The 18,721-nt window shown below is 39.3% G+C and overlaps 1 protein-coding gene across 7 annotated transcripts in view; it reads left to right on the top strand.

Annotated features, from left to right (window-relative positions):
• Positions 1 to 18,721, top strand: part of CADPS (calcium dependent secretion activator) — a 389,541-nt gene that overhangs the window by 267,394 nt on the left and 103,426 nt on the right. For 6 of the 7 annotated variants that reach the window (XM_078853539.1, XM_073350980.2, XM_073350982.2 and 3 more), the window contains exons 13-16: positions 4,762 to 4,949; positions 15,856 to 15,957; positions 16,716 to 16,779; positions 17,487 to 17,610. In XM_078853539.1, the coding sequence (XP_078709665.1) occupies positions 4,762 to 4,949; positions 15,856 to 15,957; positions 16,716 to 16,779; positions 17,487 to 17,610 (478 nt within the window). Of the gene's footprint in view, positions 1 to 4,761; positions 4,950 to 6,009; positions 6,175 to 15,855; positions 15,958 to 16,715; positions 16,780 to 17,486; positions 17,611 to 18,721 lie in introns of all 7 variants that reach the window. The other variant, XM_073350983.2, reaches the window with a different exon arrangement.

Here is an 18,721-nt window from a genome sequence, read left to right as displayed (position 1 = left end):
CACCTGAGTGCACACTTTGCCCAGCAGCAGGACAACTTGGGTCTCCCATTGCAAATGATGCACGGAAGTCTCAGTAGAAGAGTTAACTCTTCATGTAGATGGAATGTTTGGTGGGCCAAAAATCTTCACCTTCTACCAAGGGCATAAGCTCTGAAATTGAGCTTGTATTGTACTTTCTTGTATTGGAAGCAAGTGATACTCCTGTAAAGCACCCAGAGGTTGTCATTAGGATTAAACATTTTTTTTTCACCTAGCCAGTACCTCTACACCACAGGGCTCTCTTCTGTTTTGTCAGTGACCTATACCCATCTTACCGCATCCAGGAACTCCTCTTCTGCAATGGACTAAGGGGATGGTAGATTGACTCACAGCTGAGGGAGAAGCATGGAAGCCATTACTGACAATGTCTCTCTTCAAGAGGAAAGCTGCCAGCCACACGTTTTATTAAAGAGGTGTCTGGGCCCTTGCTTAAGAAGCCACTAGAGCGATGGGGCTCGTATAAGCACTAAGGCACATGGATCTTTGGAGCTTAGTCTCATCATTTATCTCAAACCTCCCCATTTCAAGGAATGTGGTGATGGACCCTTTCTGACCACACTTGGATTCCACAGGTTTCTGTCCTTCCTTTCAGTGTGGCTTCACACCTGGCTGTGGAACTGTGTTTACCTCAGAGATTGATTTACTTCATAAAAAGGGACTGTGTTGACCTTATTAGCTCCGTAAGCAGCTTTTGATGCCATTGGCTGTAAGGTTTTGTTGACTTGTCTGGGCAGTGTTGTCGGAATGGCTCTTCAGTAGCTTCCCCCTTTCCTTTCCAAATGGTTCCAGAAGGGTGATGGGCAATGGCTCTTCCTCCCATAGGACTTCAGTGTGCAGGGTGCTGCAGAATTCTTCGTTTGTCACCTCTGTTGTTCAGTGTGTGCGAATGTTGACTGGCACTGCAGGAGAAGGTGGTGAGAAAGATAGACAGAGAACGATACTCAGTTTTGTCCCCTTTCCACTGAACCCAGATTCCACAGTCCCAGTCTTCTAGGACAGGTATCTGTATGAAAACAACCTGGCTGTGACCCATTTCCGATAAGACAGAAATTATGCTTGTTGGCACAGAGAAGCATTTAAGGAAAAGGAGCAGGAGTGTTGCCCGTGCCATTTATTGAGTGCATCTACCCACCGTTCCCCAAAGGATACACGGTTATGGCCATAGGGTCCTCTTGCTACTGGATTTTCAATTAGGATCGCTGCCTTTAATCTTCTGGCCAGGAGACTGCAGCTGTACCTCCCTAATGTTGAGCTCATGGAAGTACCCATGGCTTTGGTACCTTCAGCTTGGACACTTGCCTTTTGCTTAGGGGTACGCTTGAAATTTTACACAGAAACTGGATGCCTCCATTCTCCCCCTTTGGAACATGCTCCTTACATGGCCCACTTCTCCCAGGATGCCCCTGCAACCACCAAATCCCCACAATGCACCACACTACTCAGTCAAAATAGAGATTGTGTTACATAATGGGAAAGGCAGTCTACCAGGAATCCCAGACCATTGGAGACAGTGAAGGGCCTGAACTACAACTCCCATGAGGCAATTCACCACAATAGGGTTTAATGTGAAACCTATTTGAAACTAAATATATTTTTTTTTGTTTTTCTCAATGGAAAAAAAGAAAAATTTCAGCAGAATCTAAGTCCCATGGAGAGTTTCAATTTTGCAGAAACTCCATTGTCCATTAACAAAAAATGTAAACTGTACATACGGAAAATTCCTGAGCACCATCTCTATAACTGATGCCAAGTGTGCCCTTTCCATTTCCTGAGTGGTGCCTGCTACTCTTAGCATTTCTGTCTAGGCTTCTCATTCGCTTCTGGGTGCAATTCGAGTTGTTGTTGATGAGAATCATTAGAACGCTCAGAGGTCTAGAGTGCAGATACATTCGGTCACGTTATACCCCATCACAGCAGCCAAGATCAGCTGGGAGACCTTCTGACAGTTTGAACACTACATGGCTGGCCTGAGGTGCGAGGCCCAGACATGTACACTCTGGTGCATAAGGCAAAAACCCAGTAGGGGGCCAGGAGCTGCCTGAGGGTGTGAGGGAATGCATGTAAAAAAGCTACCAGTCTTTCAGTAATGTGTCCTACAAATCCAGGATCCTATGCTGGGGCTGGACAGAGAGCAGCATATGCTACCACTTTGTAGCTATACCAGAAGAGGAACAAAGGAGAAAGCTACCACCACCGCATGCCTCTGTACTCCGTTCCCCACTGTTTTTAAAGAAATACAGCTTTGCTTGGGAGTAAGTGCTTTTCCTCTCCCAGTTCTGCAAGGGTTCTTCCCCCCTCTTGCTAGATTGGAGGAGCCTGCTGCCCAACCTACAGCTGTTATGGGAGGACACCCCATTTGTCGTCCTCCTGACTGCCATGCATCCACTTTGATTTGGGGAAGACGACATCTTCAGACAAGTGGGCCCCTCTTCAGCGCCCCATCTGAGCTCTGGTTTTGGAATCGTCAGCTAGGGAATCGTGTTATGAGGCTGTGCACTGAGTCCCTGTAAGACTCTTTCCAGGGTTTCTGTCATTCTGCTGTGGAAGAGGCTGCCCCCAGCTACAATGCTCAGCGTCTTTCCTCCTGTCATGCCCAGGAGCCTGGGACGCTGCTCTGAAAGAGAGAGTGAGCAGCACTCTCTCTATTTTATGGAATAAAGAGCAACCTCCGGAGCTGCAGGCCGTGAAAGGTTCATGAAGCTTCCACAGGCTTCACAGCCAGGAAACCAAGTCTGGATAACTCTCTGGGCCCAATCCTGTCATCTTTTTCCGGCCATAACTCCTTGGGTGAAATCCTGGCCCCATTGAACTCAATTGGAGTCTCTTCTCTGACTTCAGTGAGGCCTGGATCTCTCCCCACCTGAAGGATCAGATCCATTGTAGGACATTCATTGCATTGCTACGACATGAATCGTAATTGCGGCAGCACCTCCTGCTCGGCCTGGCTTCAGGCTAGCCACTGCCTCAGGAACCCCCAGCCTTCCAGCCTGGTTCACTTTCAGTTGTGACATGGGCATCTGGCTACACCATTAAGGAAAAAGTCCACTCCTGCCAGGGTAGCCACACCCAAAACAAAACATCTTCCGCCCAGTCTCAAACTGTCTCTCCTTCCTGAGGGTCTGTCTTCTCTCTTCAACCCCTCCTGGGCTCATGTGAGACCATCCATAGAATTGTATGATTCTCTTGAGCAGTGACACTCAGCACTTCCTACCTGGAGTCTCCCTTCTCTCTCGGCACTCCTGCAGGATTCTGTCTAATCTCCACCCCTGAAGGGGTCTGATTTACCACCTGACCTGCCTGTCATGTGACTTTGCCCATTTTCTCTACCTGGGGAAGATGAGCTAAGTGTGCCACAGGTGGGGCTGACCACAGTCGCCTTGTGACAATGCCTCAAAAGCCACACATATATCTTTCAAGTTAATTCTTATCCTCTCTTCTGGTTTCCTCTTCTACAAAGTCCTCAGTTTTGCGGCGGGGGTGGGGAAGGAGAGGAGGATAAAAGATCAACGTATGTAACAAAGGGAAACAGAGAAAGACAAGGAAATTGACTTTTACCCTGGGCTCAAAGGACCAATAAAGACCAATTGAAACAAGGACTTCTACAGGCATCTCTTCTGCATTGTTCTGTACCTTAATTTTCTGGTGATCCCAGTAATAAAATGAACTGTATCTATTTCCTATATCTATGATTTTCCCCCTCATTATTTCAGTGCTTTTTTCAATCTGTTTTGGAGTTGGCCCAACAAGGATGAGCAAATCCCTTTCTATGTCTTTTGACTGAGCTCTTAATTGATATTTCTTCAACTCTTTTCAAAGCAGCTATTTTGGCATCTAGAAAAGATTTGGTGTCATCTGAGTGGTAGAAAATATATTTTAATCTTTCACAGCAGCGTTGTTTCTAAGATGTAGCATTTGGGGTAGCAGATGGGGTGGCAAAGAAGTTGCCTATAGGGGCAGTGCACTGCCTCAACCACTCTCCCGCCCGCTGCAGGAACTTTTAAATTAAAAGAGGAAAGACTTTGCAGTTTGATGCATTCCAGAAATGTATCTTACCAATTGTTTAGCACCCAAATTTCCATATAAATATTGCTGGGTTTGCAGCATTTTGAAAGGGTTCTATAAGAAAATTCTTATTCTAGCTAATGACTTCACAGACTGGTGCTGAATGTTCTACCTTAGTTGTCCCCAAAGAGTCTAATCCGAGTGGCTCCTCACGGAAATGAGGGAAATGTGAATCTTCCGGTTCTAATACTGTAGAACCTTGTTTGTGTGTCTTTGGTACATTCCTGTACTTGCCAGATACGGAGATAAAAGTCATTACTGAATAATTATCTGCTCTAACCAGGGAAGAGCATAATACAAATCTCCCCCACAACAGTGTTGTAAATATTTTGTGCTATTTTGCTCTACAAGTCTTTGGTTACCCTTAAAGATAAAAGAATTTTCTAACGATAAATACCGAGTCCTCACATTAACTAGAATAGTTGAAACATTTTTCAGCATTTTGAATTACATTTTTCTTAAATGTTACTTTAATGCTTTTTCATTGCAATTATCCTGTGTATTATTTGAGTTAGGAATGACAGGGCCCACTCCCTTGTCTTTTGCCAACCATTAGGTTTCCATTGTCTAGAAGAACAATGGAGCATTACATCTCCAAATCAAATAACTCTTGTGTTTAACAACCTCTATTTAAAATCAAGTCTCTTTATTTCTAAACAGGGCTGGTTCAGTCCTGGCCAAGTATTTGTGCTAGATGAGTATTGTGCACGAAATGGAGTCAGAGGCTGTCACAGACATCTCTGCTACCTCAAAGATTTACTGGAACGAGCAGAAAGCGGAGCTATGATTGACCCCACCTTGCTTCACTACAGCTTTGCCTTTTGTGCATCACATGTTCATGGCAACAGGTAAGGGATCATTTATATCTAGCAACTAAATGCCAGCAAGGGATGACTTTTTAAAATGTGGGTTTCCTTGGATAATGCACAACAATCCCCAACTTGTTTTCATACTGGATGTTTGGCAGCAGCTCTTCTGATGGCATAATTGGTTTGTTTGTTTGTTTGTTTCTGTTCTTGTTCAAATGAAAGCAATAAAAATGTGCATACAGAATCCAAAATGATCATTTTTAACTTTTCTGCTCAGAAAACTCAAGATACACTTCTTGTTAATGTATATTTGGATGCCTAACTGAAATCTGTATCATTGTCATACATGCATAAATGGATATAAAGAATGTATTACATTGATTTTAATTAATGTACTAGAGCATCCAACAAGTTACCACAGGTAGCATTTTTGCCAGTGCCTGAGTTCCACTTTCAAATGTGATTTAGGCACCTAGGAGCCTACATCCAATTGAAAGTTGGCTCCTAACTTGCTTAAGCATTGTTGAAAATTTCCCCCCACATCTTATTGTTGTTGCAGAGCAATTTCAAGTTCATAGTTTGCTTGTTTTCTTCTCTCAAATGTGGCAAACATACTGTGGCAAAAAGTGTCACTGTGCTACGTTTCCTTTTCTGTATTGTTTTATTGACAGCTAGAGTAGCTGTTGCAGCTTCTTGCATTGAGGTTGTTTTCCAAGTTGCATTATATACTCTGAAATGTCGCACTCTATTCTGCATATGCTACTGAATAACAGAGTGTTACAAAATAATTATGTGTTTTTGTAAACTCTCCGTTAAACATCATCCAGAATTATGATACACATTGTCTGGATTTTATATTTTGAGACTGCCATGCGATACACAGTTAATTTTATATGTCTTGTCATGGAAACAGAGTATTTAGTTTCTTGTTTTCTTTTTAGTTCTGACTTCCTTTTGCAAGTTTGTATCTTTTGGTGTTTATTATTTGGTTTCAGTTTTGTTTTCTTTCATTTATTTTTTCATGCTTTCTTCTGCTTCTTTCACTTTTGTTGCTGGCTTTATCCTGTGCATTTAAACTCATCCCAACCATTCCCCAAAGTCAACAAATTACAGAGTTACTTGGTGGGTCACAACCAAATGCAGACGGCGAGGGGGGCAAAATGTTGAATCCCTCTGCCACTGAAGTGGAGACAAAAAAGGATTCCAAAAAGGAGTCCAAAAAAAGGAAAGATTCCAAATCCCAGCCGAATCCAGAGCCGAAAAGGTAAGAGAGAGAGAGAGACCAATGCACAGAATTGTATTCTGTAATATATAATAACTTTTCAATCACTGAGCACACTGGGCACTTTGCGTTTACCATATTTACAGGGCTCAGAAGCTTTTGAAAAGGCAGATTTAATAATATGATAGTAAAAGAGCATCCAGCAATTTGGGGAACCAGTGAGTTTGTGATTTTTCAAATGTGTATTAGAAATAGAGTATTCAAAAATTACCTAAACAGAGAGGATACCAGTGAAATAAGAGTGCCTATCACTACAAGGTTATTAAGGGCAGTTCTCTGCTCTTTAATACTAATTCCACTATCCACAGGATGCATTACTGCAGAAACCTAACTCTGTTTTGAGGATATATAGGGCCTGATTGAAAATGCACTGAAGTAAATCGGAGCTTTGCATTTTACTTTATTGGACTTTGGATCATACTTTACAGCAGCCAAGGGTTCAGATTTTGATTTTCTTATTCCCATGTAACTCTGTTGATTCCAGTGTAACTGAGAGCAGAATCTGACCACTGTGTGTATGTCAACAGCAGGGACATATTAAACTTGCCAACTGTAGACTGCTATTCTATCCTGTTGTGTCGAGGGAATAGTAAATGGGGAGGGATGTGCTGAATTAAAAACAATGGGCAAGATGTGGCAATCTGTTAACTCATTTTTTGTCTGCACAGTGCCTCGCACAATGGGGTCCCAATTTTGGATGAGGCTCTGGTACTATTGTAAGACAAATAATAAATAATACAAAATGGATATCTCTAAACAAGCTGGGTTTTTAGTAACACTAGACTAGTCCCATACCATGGATTGATTGTGGTGTTAAGCTTTCTTTTGCTCTAACGAGACCATTTGCCATACATCTGACTTAGAAACCAAAGACTGAGTGTCTTACCTAGGGACATGTTATGTTCTCCAGAACTTGTCATTTTTGAGTCAAGATTGAATGTCTTTCTGACGCCTGTGCTCTAGTTCAAACAGAAGTTATGGGCTTGATGAAGACATTATTGGAATTATTGGGTGAGGTTCTCTGACCTGCGTTATGGAGAAAGTCAGACTGGATTGTCACAGTAGTCCTTCCTGGGCCTAAAAAAATCTGTAAATCTGTATCTTTAATTTATTATTATGGCTCAGGCAGAAATCAGAGTATCTAAGTTCCTTAGATTCCTTGTTGTGATTCCTTTTTGAAAGAATATTCAGGCTATGTGCATGATTTGTTTTAGAGCCAGGCTAGACTGACACAGCTGGGGAAAACTGTTACTTATTTATGTGCTACCTAATCACCAATTACCAGTGTATTTGTGTGTATAAAGCCACTCTATCTTTGACAGTCTTGTGGAAGTAGACAGTCTCCTTTTCCCACCTTTCATTTGTTGCTTGTTTTCTTAGGTCTTACACCTGCAGTCTGTTCTACCTAGGCAGAGCCTTAGCTTATTGCAGGGTCAAAGCCTTACCTTGTAAGCTCTTTGAGGTAGGCATCATGTCTTGCTCTGTGATTGTACAGCACTTAGAAAAATGGGAACCCATCTAGGCTTGGAACCTTTGAGCAATGTTGTACTAGAAATACTACTAATAATAAATAACATCGTTATTTGTGCGCCCAGCTCTTTGGGAAAAGGTATCATTTGAACATACACATTAAAATGTATATGGTCAGTATCTTTGCTATTTAACAAAAACATATTACTTTTGTCATAAACCCGGATATATTAATTGAACTTTCTTTAGAAACTGGACATTACGTCACTTTTAGAGGGCAAAAAAAAACAACTGGTGGTTTAGCTTTCTCGGGAATGAGGTTGGCTGTCAGTCAGACTATGCCACTCCAGTCATGAAGGTCGAATAGAGAGAGAATTCTGTGTGGCTATCAATCTCCTATGTTAGCAATAGACAGTGATGGAGCAGAGGTGGGTTGTCTGTTTGTATTGTGTTTGTGTCAGGTCAGACAGTGAGACAACAGTAGCTTGCAGTCAGTGAGAAAGTGCAGAGAGAATGTGATTCAGATGTTCAGGACAGCCTGAAGGTCGGGACTGACAGAATGACAGGCCATCATAGAGAAGAAACTAACTAGCTGCTGTCCAGGGTCCTGCTTCCTTAATACTGCCTTGTTATCTGATCAGTGTCAGTGCAGGACAGGAACAAAGCGGCTGCTGTTAAAAATACACCTCTAGCTTTGCTGTGACCTTATTGCCATATCATGTGAAATGGTCAAAAACCAATATGGGTGATATTTCCAACCACTACTGCAGTCTGTTTCCCCTTTACCTCGACTTTTTTTTTAAGGTGATGAGTTGTTAGACCTTTGAAAGCTCGAAATACCTACTCCAAAGGGACACTATAAATCATTGCCATCTGCAAAATAGAATCCATTAATTTCTCTGTTAATTTTACCCATACTTTAAAAATAAAAAAGTGACAGTTAATTGCAGTTTTTTATCCCAGGTTTTGCCTTCTGCAGACATCTGTATGCATGATAGATGGGAGTGTCATAGATATACATACCAATCATGACTGTGCAAAGCCTACTAACCCTAGTTACCATAACTAATTACAGTTCACTGAAATTAAGGAAATTAGTGATGGTACTTCTTCCCTGTACTTAAGGATGCAACATTAGTGGATGCCTTAAAAAGTTCCACCAATTTGAAAGATTTTACCAGTTCTAATGGAAATCTGGTAGAAATCATTCAAATTGGTAGAATTTTGTAAAGGCACACCCATTTGGATCTATTTGCTTTAGATACTTATGTGGGCCCCATTACAGTAGTATTGACCATCTCACAGTCCATTAATGTAATTATCCTTACAACACCCTATGAGACAAGGAAGTGCCATTATCCCTGTTTTGCAGATGGATAACAAAGGCACAGACAGACAACGTGATTTGCACAAAGTTCCACAGGAAGTGTCTGGTGAATCGGGGACTTGAACCCACGTCTCAGGCTGGTGCCTTAACCAGTGCACCTTTCTACCTCTCCCTTTTTAAGAGTTCCCTACTTAGGGTTTTATTCCTTGACTATAAACACAGCTGTTGCTGATTGACCCATGTAAAAACAAAAATGGTTTTTAAAAATAAAATTGGTTAGAGTGGGCAAAAAAATTGCTGCTTTTGTGGTTTTATATACCTTTTTGTCCTAGTATATTGAAAATTTATTTCCAGATTTGTGTAAAAATTAAGGACTGGATTAGTGGATGTTGAGCCCATCACCACTTGGACTTCATATTGAATCTGGTCCAAGTTGGTGGTGAGGGAACATTGTGATTATCTGGCAGCTGGTCAGTGATCTGTGTGAAATGAGCTGGTGTTCGGTCCAGTTTCTCAGTCCCATCACCAAACATCCACACGATCAATTATCTCACTATAATTTGCCCAGTTTTTGCACACAGGTGGATTGGTGCACTGTCCTTCCCATAGTCACTGTGTTTCACAAACACTAAATTCACTTTCAAAATGAAATCAAAATTGGCATCCCCTGCATCTGTTGCCTTTGCAGATTGTCAACTGTTGTCAGACTCCAGAACTATTACCATTCTGAAGTAGTTTGTGGAACTTGTGGAATTAAATATCTGCATTACATTTTAGAGCTTTCTCAATTATGTCTCCTTAATATTTGGTTTATATCGCACAACAAAAATTTCATAGAGCTGGTTGAAAAATGGGAAAGAGTTTTTTCAAATTTTTCATGAAGAAACGTCATAGAAATTTCAAAAACTTTCAACCAGCTCCAGACATTCATAACATCTCTGTTTGCTCTCTTTGGAGATTATATTCATTCTTTGATTAATCGATCGATAGTGGGCACTAACACATGTTGTATCAGAGAGCCATAGGTTAACAAAACCATACTACAGGTAATACCATACTTTTTATTAATTCCTGGATCCATGTATTAGCCAGAGCCATAATAGGAATGTATTGACACAGAACATGTTACTGATGTCTTCAAAACATAGTCTGTTGTATAGGCTGAGATGATGCATTATGCCAGTGATCCCCCGATAAATAGTATCGTGTTACATGCTGACATGATACATTGCCATGGGTATACGACAGGAAGATGTGCCAGTGGAGCATCCACGCAGTCCGAGCATGGTTCTTTGGGGATGCATGTTGCACTTGAGACAGAGTGAGCCATGACTCAGCTCTGCATATCCACAAAGCACCAAAGCCTGGACTGAAATGAAGAGAAAAGAGAAGTGTAATAAAAGCCAAAGCTATAGTAATGAAATGGGCTGTCTTTTTATTATTGTCCCATGTGGCTGATTAAGGTTGGGCCACATAGCTACGTTAAAAGTCCTCTTAAGAAAAAATACAGAAAAAAAGAACTATACAATCTTGAGGATAGAATATAAATTCACAGGAGCAAGAGGGATTGAATGAGGTTGAAACTTAATGGCCAACCCTTTAAAGGGAGTTCCAGTGCAGTTGGTGGGACACTCTGCAGATGTATGGGTTTGTCTGTAGGGCTGCCTTTATACCATTAGTGCCTTGGACTATAAATCCCATAATAGTCTGTGATGCTAGATGTAAGATATGTCTTGCACCTGACTGCAAAGGCCTGAGTTGAAGATAGCATCTGTCTTATCTTAGATTTGCCTTTTGTTAGTTAAAATCAGATTATTTCCATTATTTTTGACATGCTTTATTTTATCATCTCTGATGTGTGTGAAACACATGCAGAGATTTGGTTACTGCATCTAAAGAGTATTTTCTCCAATGATAAAGCTTAAAGTAGTTAAGCATAAAAGGTGGAAGAGATGATTTTTTTTTAATTTATAAGCCTCTTCGCTTTTCAGACAGGCTAATGTCAAAGAGATTAACCCAAAGGAGCTATACTGTAGATTTATAATTGCATACAAATGCATGTTATTGCTTCATATATTAGTCTTTGTTAAAAATGATTTTGATATATTTGTTTTAGCAGCATAACTAGCCCTGAGGGCCTCCGGGTATAATTAGAAAAGGGCATGGTGGGGGAGGTGTGGCTTGCAGAATGAAGCATTGGCCTTAGGATCACAGGTCCTAATTATAATTTATAATTAACCCTGTGATTTGCACAACAGTCTAAACTAAGGAAAGAAAATCTTTTTGCAGTTTGACATGAAAATGTGTGTGTTTGTTTTTTAATTTCACAGCCTGCTTTTTTGGTTGTTTTCATACTTTAAAAACGAAAAGTTGAAGAAAAATAGGGAACTCGACATCGATGGAAGAATAGCATGTAAAACTTTTCCCGTGAAATATTTATGTTAAGCACTGACAAATCTGCAGGTGATAACATACATCTGTAACAAAAAGAGTTATCCCTGAAAACGTGTGTTTTGGGATTGCTAAATATAAATTTATAAATAATGGGTTTTTTTAAATTTCTGCCCTCCCCCCACTATTTAAACCAGACTCCTCTAATTTGCCTGGCAGGATCAATATAGGATCAGATGAAAATCTGTTACCATTCAAATCGGAGGCATTTATGTTGTATGTTGATGTAAATCCATAGAAAGAAAGAGACATAGATACTCTGTGTGTGTGTGTGTACACATTTATATTTAAATACAATGTAGGTGCAGCATTTCTTTCACTGTTTCTCTCCTACCACTCCTGCTACTGTCTACCCCAGTGTAATATAAATCTTACATGGCCACTGTGAATGTGTGTGTTAGTTTTCTACAATTGTGTTTTAGCTAAAATGTAATGTGCAAATTTTGTTTGCTGAAGGAAGCTGTGATTCCATATATAAATTAAACATCCAGTATAGAGTTGATGGGAAGCCTTTGTTAAATAAAAAGAGGTAATACCAGCATGAATAAGAAAATTAATTCATGAGATTTCACCTTCTTTTGAGAATATCTTTAAGAACCATCAGTAGTGCATGTTCTGACAAGGGAATTATCTAGAACACAGAAGTGAATGTAACATTATAGAGAGGATAGCTTATAAAACCCTTAGTTTGCGTAGCAAATGGAAAAATAAATATGCTTCAAAATTATTCAGTTTTCAAATATATTTGACTAATGTTTTATTTTAATTAGGTTTCAGAAATTATCACGTTAATAAATTAGGTGCAGGGCTTTTGATGGCGTTTTTATATAGTTCTGTCAATATCCTTGCATTTGTCGCTAATTAATGAGTTCCTAATGCTTCAGCTTCTGGGGAGATGAGCAACAAAAATTAACATAACTAGTAAATCTGAAGATGTGCAGCTGGGTTATAGTATTTGAAATTTGACAAAACCATTGGAAGTATTATTGTTTGTGACATGGCTCAAGATGGGAGATTGTGAGGAGAGTAAAGATGACAGAACTGGTGCTAACCACTGTGACAACAACTTGAAAAGCAGCCGACATGACATCTTTCCTATCATGCTGCCGAAAATGTCAACTTTGTGAAGGACAGTGAGAAAATGGTTTGCCGAAAATTTGAAAGGTAGATTCAAGAGATGCTCATCATGTCAGATGTAATATAGTCCACAGCTGTTTGAGAAAGGAAGTCCTTGCAGTTGTGATGGCTCCCAGTTGGCAGGCCCTTCCAGACATCCGTGCGGCTCCAAAAATGGCTACAGTTGACCTGTAGATTGTCTCAAGTTTGTAGTAGAATGAGATGCAAGGGTGAGCTATTGTTTATCTAGCATGCAGTTTTGTAGAACGATGTAAGGTACATAAGGTAACTTTTTAATTGTCTTAAAATGGCTGAATTTGGCATTGTGTCTTCTGTTAAAGATCAAGAAAAATCAAGGCCTAACTATTTATGACCGAAGCATGGTGAATATTTGAAATATATATATATATAGTCTGTGTGTAGCTAGATAGTTACATTTTTGTCTCAGCACAAACCGTTTGGACATTATAACTTAACTTAGATGAGTTGTGGATATATATTAACTCTAGTCCAACGAGGTTTGGACCCAGCCATGTGTCCACATAGAGTTTCTAACAGTGTCAGTGCTTTAGACTGAAAACTGCCAGAGCACTGAAAATTTAGGCTGCCACTCCAAATTGTAATGACGCAGTTGTGCCAAAGCATTGTAAGTGTCTGAAATTGGTGTTGCCTGGCAAGTGCTAAAATAGCTAGATCAGACAGAATTAAAGCCTGATTCAGAGCCTGTTGAACTCGGTGGAAATATTTCAGTGGCTTCAAATGGGTTTGGATCAACCCTACATACAACTCTGGACGCTGTCCCACTGAAGACAGTGGAAAATGCGCTGGGACTTTAAATTGAGTGCCCCTTGCTGGGTTAAACAGTATGCAGTGATATTTTACATTAATAATTTGAATTAAAAGAGGGGCTGAAAATTTATAAAACTAGTATTTTTTAACTGAGAAGCCTCTTGGCACATGTACTATTCCCTAGAAAATAAGTCTGCATTTAAACTCTTGAGTCTTCTGTGGCCTTTTCAGTAAATCTTTTACTCTGAGGGCTATTAACCCAACAAATGGTAACATAATTTTCAGAATTTTTCCAGTTCATCAGCATATTGTTCCTATTTCGGGCTCTTTACAGTCAAAGTATTGTGGCTACATCATTTGTCAGTTGCTGATACAATTGACCTTAATGAAACTCTATGAGCTATATGGATTTTGTACATCTCTGCGGATGTGCACTCAAAACTCATATGAGGGCTTCAATCCTGTCCTTTGACATAGAGTATTTATCATGGAGTATCTTGAAAAATCTGCCACTCTACTGGCAAGCAAACTAGATTCCCCCATGTACACAGCAGTGCTGACATGCATAACTGATGGCATGAACATGATCTGAATCTGAATACTAATTATTTCTAGGATTTTGGATCAAAAATATACTAACCATGTTCAGTGGCTGTGTTTTAAAATCAATGTATAACTGGATTTACCTGGCTTACCTGCTTCTTCAAAATAACTAGACCTAATTGTGTACTAATGAGACCAAATCCATTCTTCCAGAATTGTTTAATAAATGTGTTTTCCAGCTAAAATTTTATATTCCACAGTTCAGCCTAAATAAAAATTTTACAGCTGAGCTTGGCAAATAAATGATAGGAGATTCTTATGGAAATGCTGATTAAATTTAAAGATATCCACTGTCATCTGGGCCTTTTAATATGTCCAGGTTATAAGTGTTATTTAATGTAGCTTTAGCACTTACATATAATGAAAAGAAAATCAATTAAGATTGTGTTAGCATCTCTGTTTGGATTTGTTAAGAGAACTTTTTACCTGTGTTCTAACAGCAGAACTAATATTTATGATATTAAGAGGTTTCTGCATCTGAGGTCAGTGAAACATGACTGTACAGATTGTAATTTTTCTTTTAGTTTAGGGCCTTTTGATTCTTTAAAAGGAAAATAAAGCTAACCAATTAACCCCTGACAGGAGGTTTGTTAGAAGCTGTGTAATCCCTTGCCAAGCCTTTTGTATTACCAAACTAGTCTAGTACTAAGGATTTACACAGTTTAAGCTGAACACTGGAGGAGGCCTTTAAGTAAGAACATTTGTTCAATTTTAAGACAAATGTTACCTAAAGAGAGAGACTGCTGGTATAGGCTACACAGTAATACACAAATCTGTATGCTTTGCCTGTCAATAATAGAAACTAGTGATGTTTATTGTCTGAGTTGCTGATTTCTTTGGTGAATGGATTAGACTAGCCCTCTACCCAATTCAGAGATTATGCTGTGGCGTGTATTTCTCTGGTGCGGGGGAGAAGGTGGTATGTGTGCAGAGGATGCTGATTTCTGCTCACACATTGGTACAAATCAGGAGTCAGTTTAAATCAGCAGAGTTACAAAGATGTAAAAATAGAACGTGAGCACAATGAGGCATGGGGACTGTCCATATTATCTATCACCATTACAGGTGAAGAATGGAAGAGATGATTGCTTGCGCACTGTGCTCTGTGAAAGATGGAAAATACCCCAAAGTCGCTACTTGTGGCTGCCTTATTCATAATGCAGTCCTGTGCATTACTGAAATAATAAAAGTGTAACAAATTTTCATTGAAGCACTGCTTTGATGGAATGTGTTATTTTTAACGAAATTCTTAAATTCCTGTAAAAGGACATTATTTTTGAAAATGCAAAATGTATATTGATCTTAGAGCATATATTTCTGTTTGTGCTCCTTCCTTTTACATGATAAAATGTTATAACGTGATTCAGTGGACATGAATGAGTGCTGTATTTTTATATTCTATTTGTATGTGAGTTTATCATGATTATACTTTCATGCTGTGAACCATATTTTAAATTTGATAAATGTGAATATGATTATTTCTGTAGAAATGAATAACATATTGAGCCAGACAGGACTTATACGCAGTCCTTACTTAATGAAAATTCCCATTGTAGTATTTATATATTTGTCTGTGTATATATATACACACACATATGTGTGTGTATTTTTAGAGAGAACTACATTTTTCCAGGTTTTTCTGCAGTAAACAAAAATATAGTGATTTCACTCTTTAAAAACATGCATATCGTAATTTTAAAATTAGTATATTTTATTCTGAGATATGCTTTCTAAACAGTCATGCTGCTTTACCCATTAGTGCTTCTTTGCATGGCATATGCAGTGTATCCTGGATCTAAGAGTTGATGACATGCATTTCCAAAAATTGCAATATCTTGTTTGCTGTACAGATGACTTACCAGGGTCATGAGGTGAAGCTTGAGTCATTCATGGCATTTTTCCTTCAGGCCTGATGGAATAGGAACTGTAACTGTAGAAGAGAAAGAACGTTTTGAAGAAATCAAGGAGCGGCTCCGCTTGCTTCTGGAGAATCAGATCACCCATTTTAGGTAAAGGCAGAGGCTCTTGGTTTAAAGTGAGAGAGGATGCATTTCCTCAAGACTCCATCCCATAAAAGATGAGTCTTTTAGATTTCAAAGGTTGCAGCTTATTATAATTCTGCATAAGTAATATGCACAGAGTAAAATAACTTGGTACATTAGGGTGCCAAAACTTGCAGCTGCAGAAGACATGAATATGTTCATAGCTGATAAACAGAAGGCTTAACCTTTTAAAGGTATTTCAACTCAGCTTGCCCACATAGGCACAGCAACAAGAAGAGGACTCATATTTGACAAATAATTCTAAGCAAATAATTAAAGACCCTGTGATCTTATTTCTTCCTCTTTCCCATCCCCTCCTGCTTACTGCATTCTGCTATCTACTCCCATCTCTTCCTAGTACAAAGAAAGGCAGGGTTTTTTTCATGGATGGTTTAATTTTGGGAATAATGGATATCACCATTTGGTTTTCCCTGTGATTGAAGCATAGGGATATATCCTCCAGGCTCTGGAGCACATCATGGAGAGTATTTCTGAGATTTCCTAACAATCCCACTGAGGTACCTAATCAAAATTACTCTTTCAGGCCTTGATCCAGACTCTTGGGCCCTCATAACACCACTTGAAGGGTAGGGGCCTAATTCAGGGAAGCAAGAACAAAGCTCTCGCCCCGCCACCCAGTCTTTCTTATCAGATCACTCTTAAGCCTATTGGTATATTTGCCCATGTGCATTTGAGTTAATCTTTAAAATTGGGTTTTTTGCTAGGTACTGCTTTCCATTTGGCCGACCTGAAGGTGCTTTGAAAGCTACTCTATCCCTACTGGAAAGGGTAAGCATCACAATAACAAAGGCAGGTTAAAATTCCTATGTTCTTATTCAATCATATAGTAGAGTTTACATGGCAATTATATTTATGCATGGATATACACACAAATTGAATTAGATCACATTACAGCATCCGTTCGTTCACGGGCATGAGTAGATTTTGGAGGGGGATTACACCCTGTAATGCAGTGTACAGAAAATTCTAAATATTGTGAATTATGGGCCTAATTCTCTAGCCAGTTAAACCAGTTTTGTGTCCCAAGATGATGCAAATTAAGGAACACGGATTCAATGGAATTATGCTGGCATAAAACTGGTGTAATGGGGTGATGAATCAGACCCTTCAAATTTAATTGTTGGAAACTTGTCTGAAGAAATAACAGTTCTAAAAAGCTTCATGTCGCTGAGTAAAGTAGGTGCTTGCAGAAAGGGTACCTGTAGTAATGCCGCAGTGGCAGCTTTGGTTCGGTGGGGTCTGAACCTACGGCTTCTGGATCTAAAGGTGTGAGTTTCTACTGCTTGATCAAAAGAATCAAGTGCACTCGGTCTTTTAAACTTTACTATGTAGGCTGGCCACTAGAGGTGAGCCACATAGAGTAAAATAGCCACACTGGGTTAGTGTTGGGTACTCATACGTTTGTCGAACAAACAAAAAAAGATCAATGGTGTGTGTGTTTGGTGCCACATCAAATCAGTTTTTCTTATGTCCAGGTTCTGATGAAAGACATAGTTACTCCTGTCCCTCAAGAGGAGGTAAAAACAGTCATCCGTAAATGCTTGGAGCAAGCTGCTTTAGTCAACTATACTAGACTATCAGAGTATGCCAAAATTGAAGGTAAGGCAATTACTTTATGGTGTTAAAATGTTACTGTGTTTCTATGTGGAAACTACCGCTAGCGGTTATTTAAAACAATGAATTAACTATTTATTTGCTTGACAATAAAACTGAAGTCAAAGGGAATATGGAATTGGCTGGGAAATGTATTTGTGGTGTTTGTTTTGTTTGTTTTTTAAGAATTAAGAGCAGAGGTTAGCGAAATATTTCTTTTTCTAGGAAAAAGATGAAATGGTTAACAGAATCATGGCTTCTTCTGAGCACTAGTGCGTTTGGCCAGTTGTACAACAATCGTACTCGTGTCTTTGTTTTAAAAAAAATTAGAAGTACGTGGGATGTCATGTTTGTAGCTGAAAAGGATAATGCTGCTAATTGCTTGTGACAGTGGAGTTCAGAGAACAACCAAAATATAAGAAGCTAAGAAATGTTTTATCTCTGCTTAATTGTTTGTAGCCAACTTAAAATGTCTTTTTCTGGGATGTGTTTCACTGCTTTTGCTTTGTGAATAGTGGAAGTCATCAGTTGATCCCATTCTTGCATCAGATTTCTTTCTTGTCACTCTAAATCCAGCATAGCTGATATCATTGACCTTTTAAGTTATGGGGGAATAATAACTGGTGACCAGAGACACATGTAGCCATCAAAAAGACATTTTAAAACTTGCTGGAGGATATGTGTTTTGTTGGAGCTCGATGATCAGCTAGTTCTTCACATGTTAATCAGATTTCATTGTTACCTTGTTGGCTGCTATACAGCAATTCGAAACTCCTACACAACTTTACAAGTGCTTGTAACTGAAAGCTGTATGTTCAAAAAGAATTGTTTTATTCTGGATTTTGGTCTTCTGTTGTGTGTGAAATATAAAGTTTTACTAAAGCTAGATTCACATTATATGCCTCTAAGACATTACTGAAAGAAAAAAAAATCACCATCTGATTTGTTCCTAGCCCTTGTTTATATGAGGGCATGGGTTATTACATGTCAAATTTTCTAGGTTCTGTACATGGTGTGTCCTCTCTTTTTCTATTTTTTCTGTCTGACAATGCAAATTGTGTACCAGTGGTAATGAATTCATTGTTATGCATCCAGTGAGAAACACTTAAGAATTGGG

The sequence above is a fragment of the Lepidochelys kempii genome, chromosome 7 (assembly GCF_965140285.1).
Source record: "Lepidochelys kempii isolate rLepKem1 chromosome 7, rLepKem1.hap1, whole genome shotgun sequence".
In the NCBI taxonomy this organism is placed as follows: Eukaryota; Metazoa; Chordata; order Testudines; family Cheloniidae; genus Lepidochelys; species Lepidochelys kempii.
Note: the sequence above shows the minus strand (reverse complement) of the source record. Positions and strands in the feature narration are given on the sequence as shown.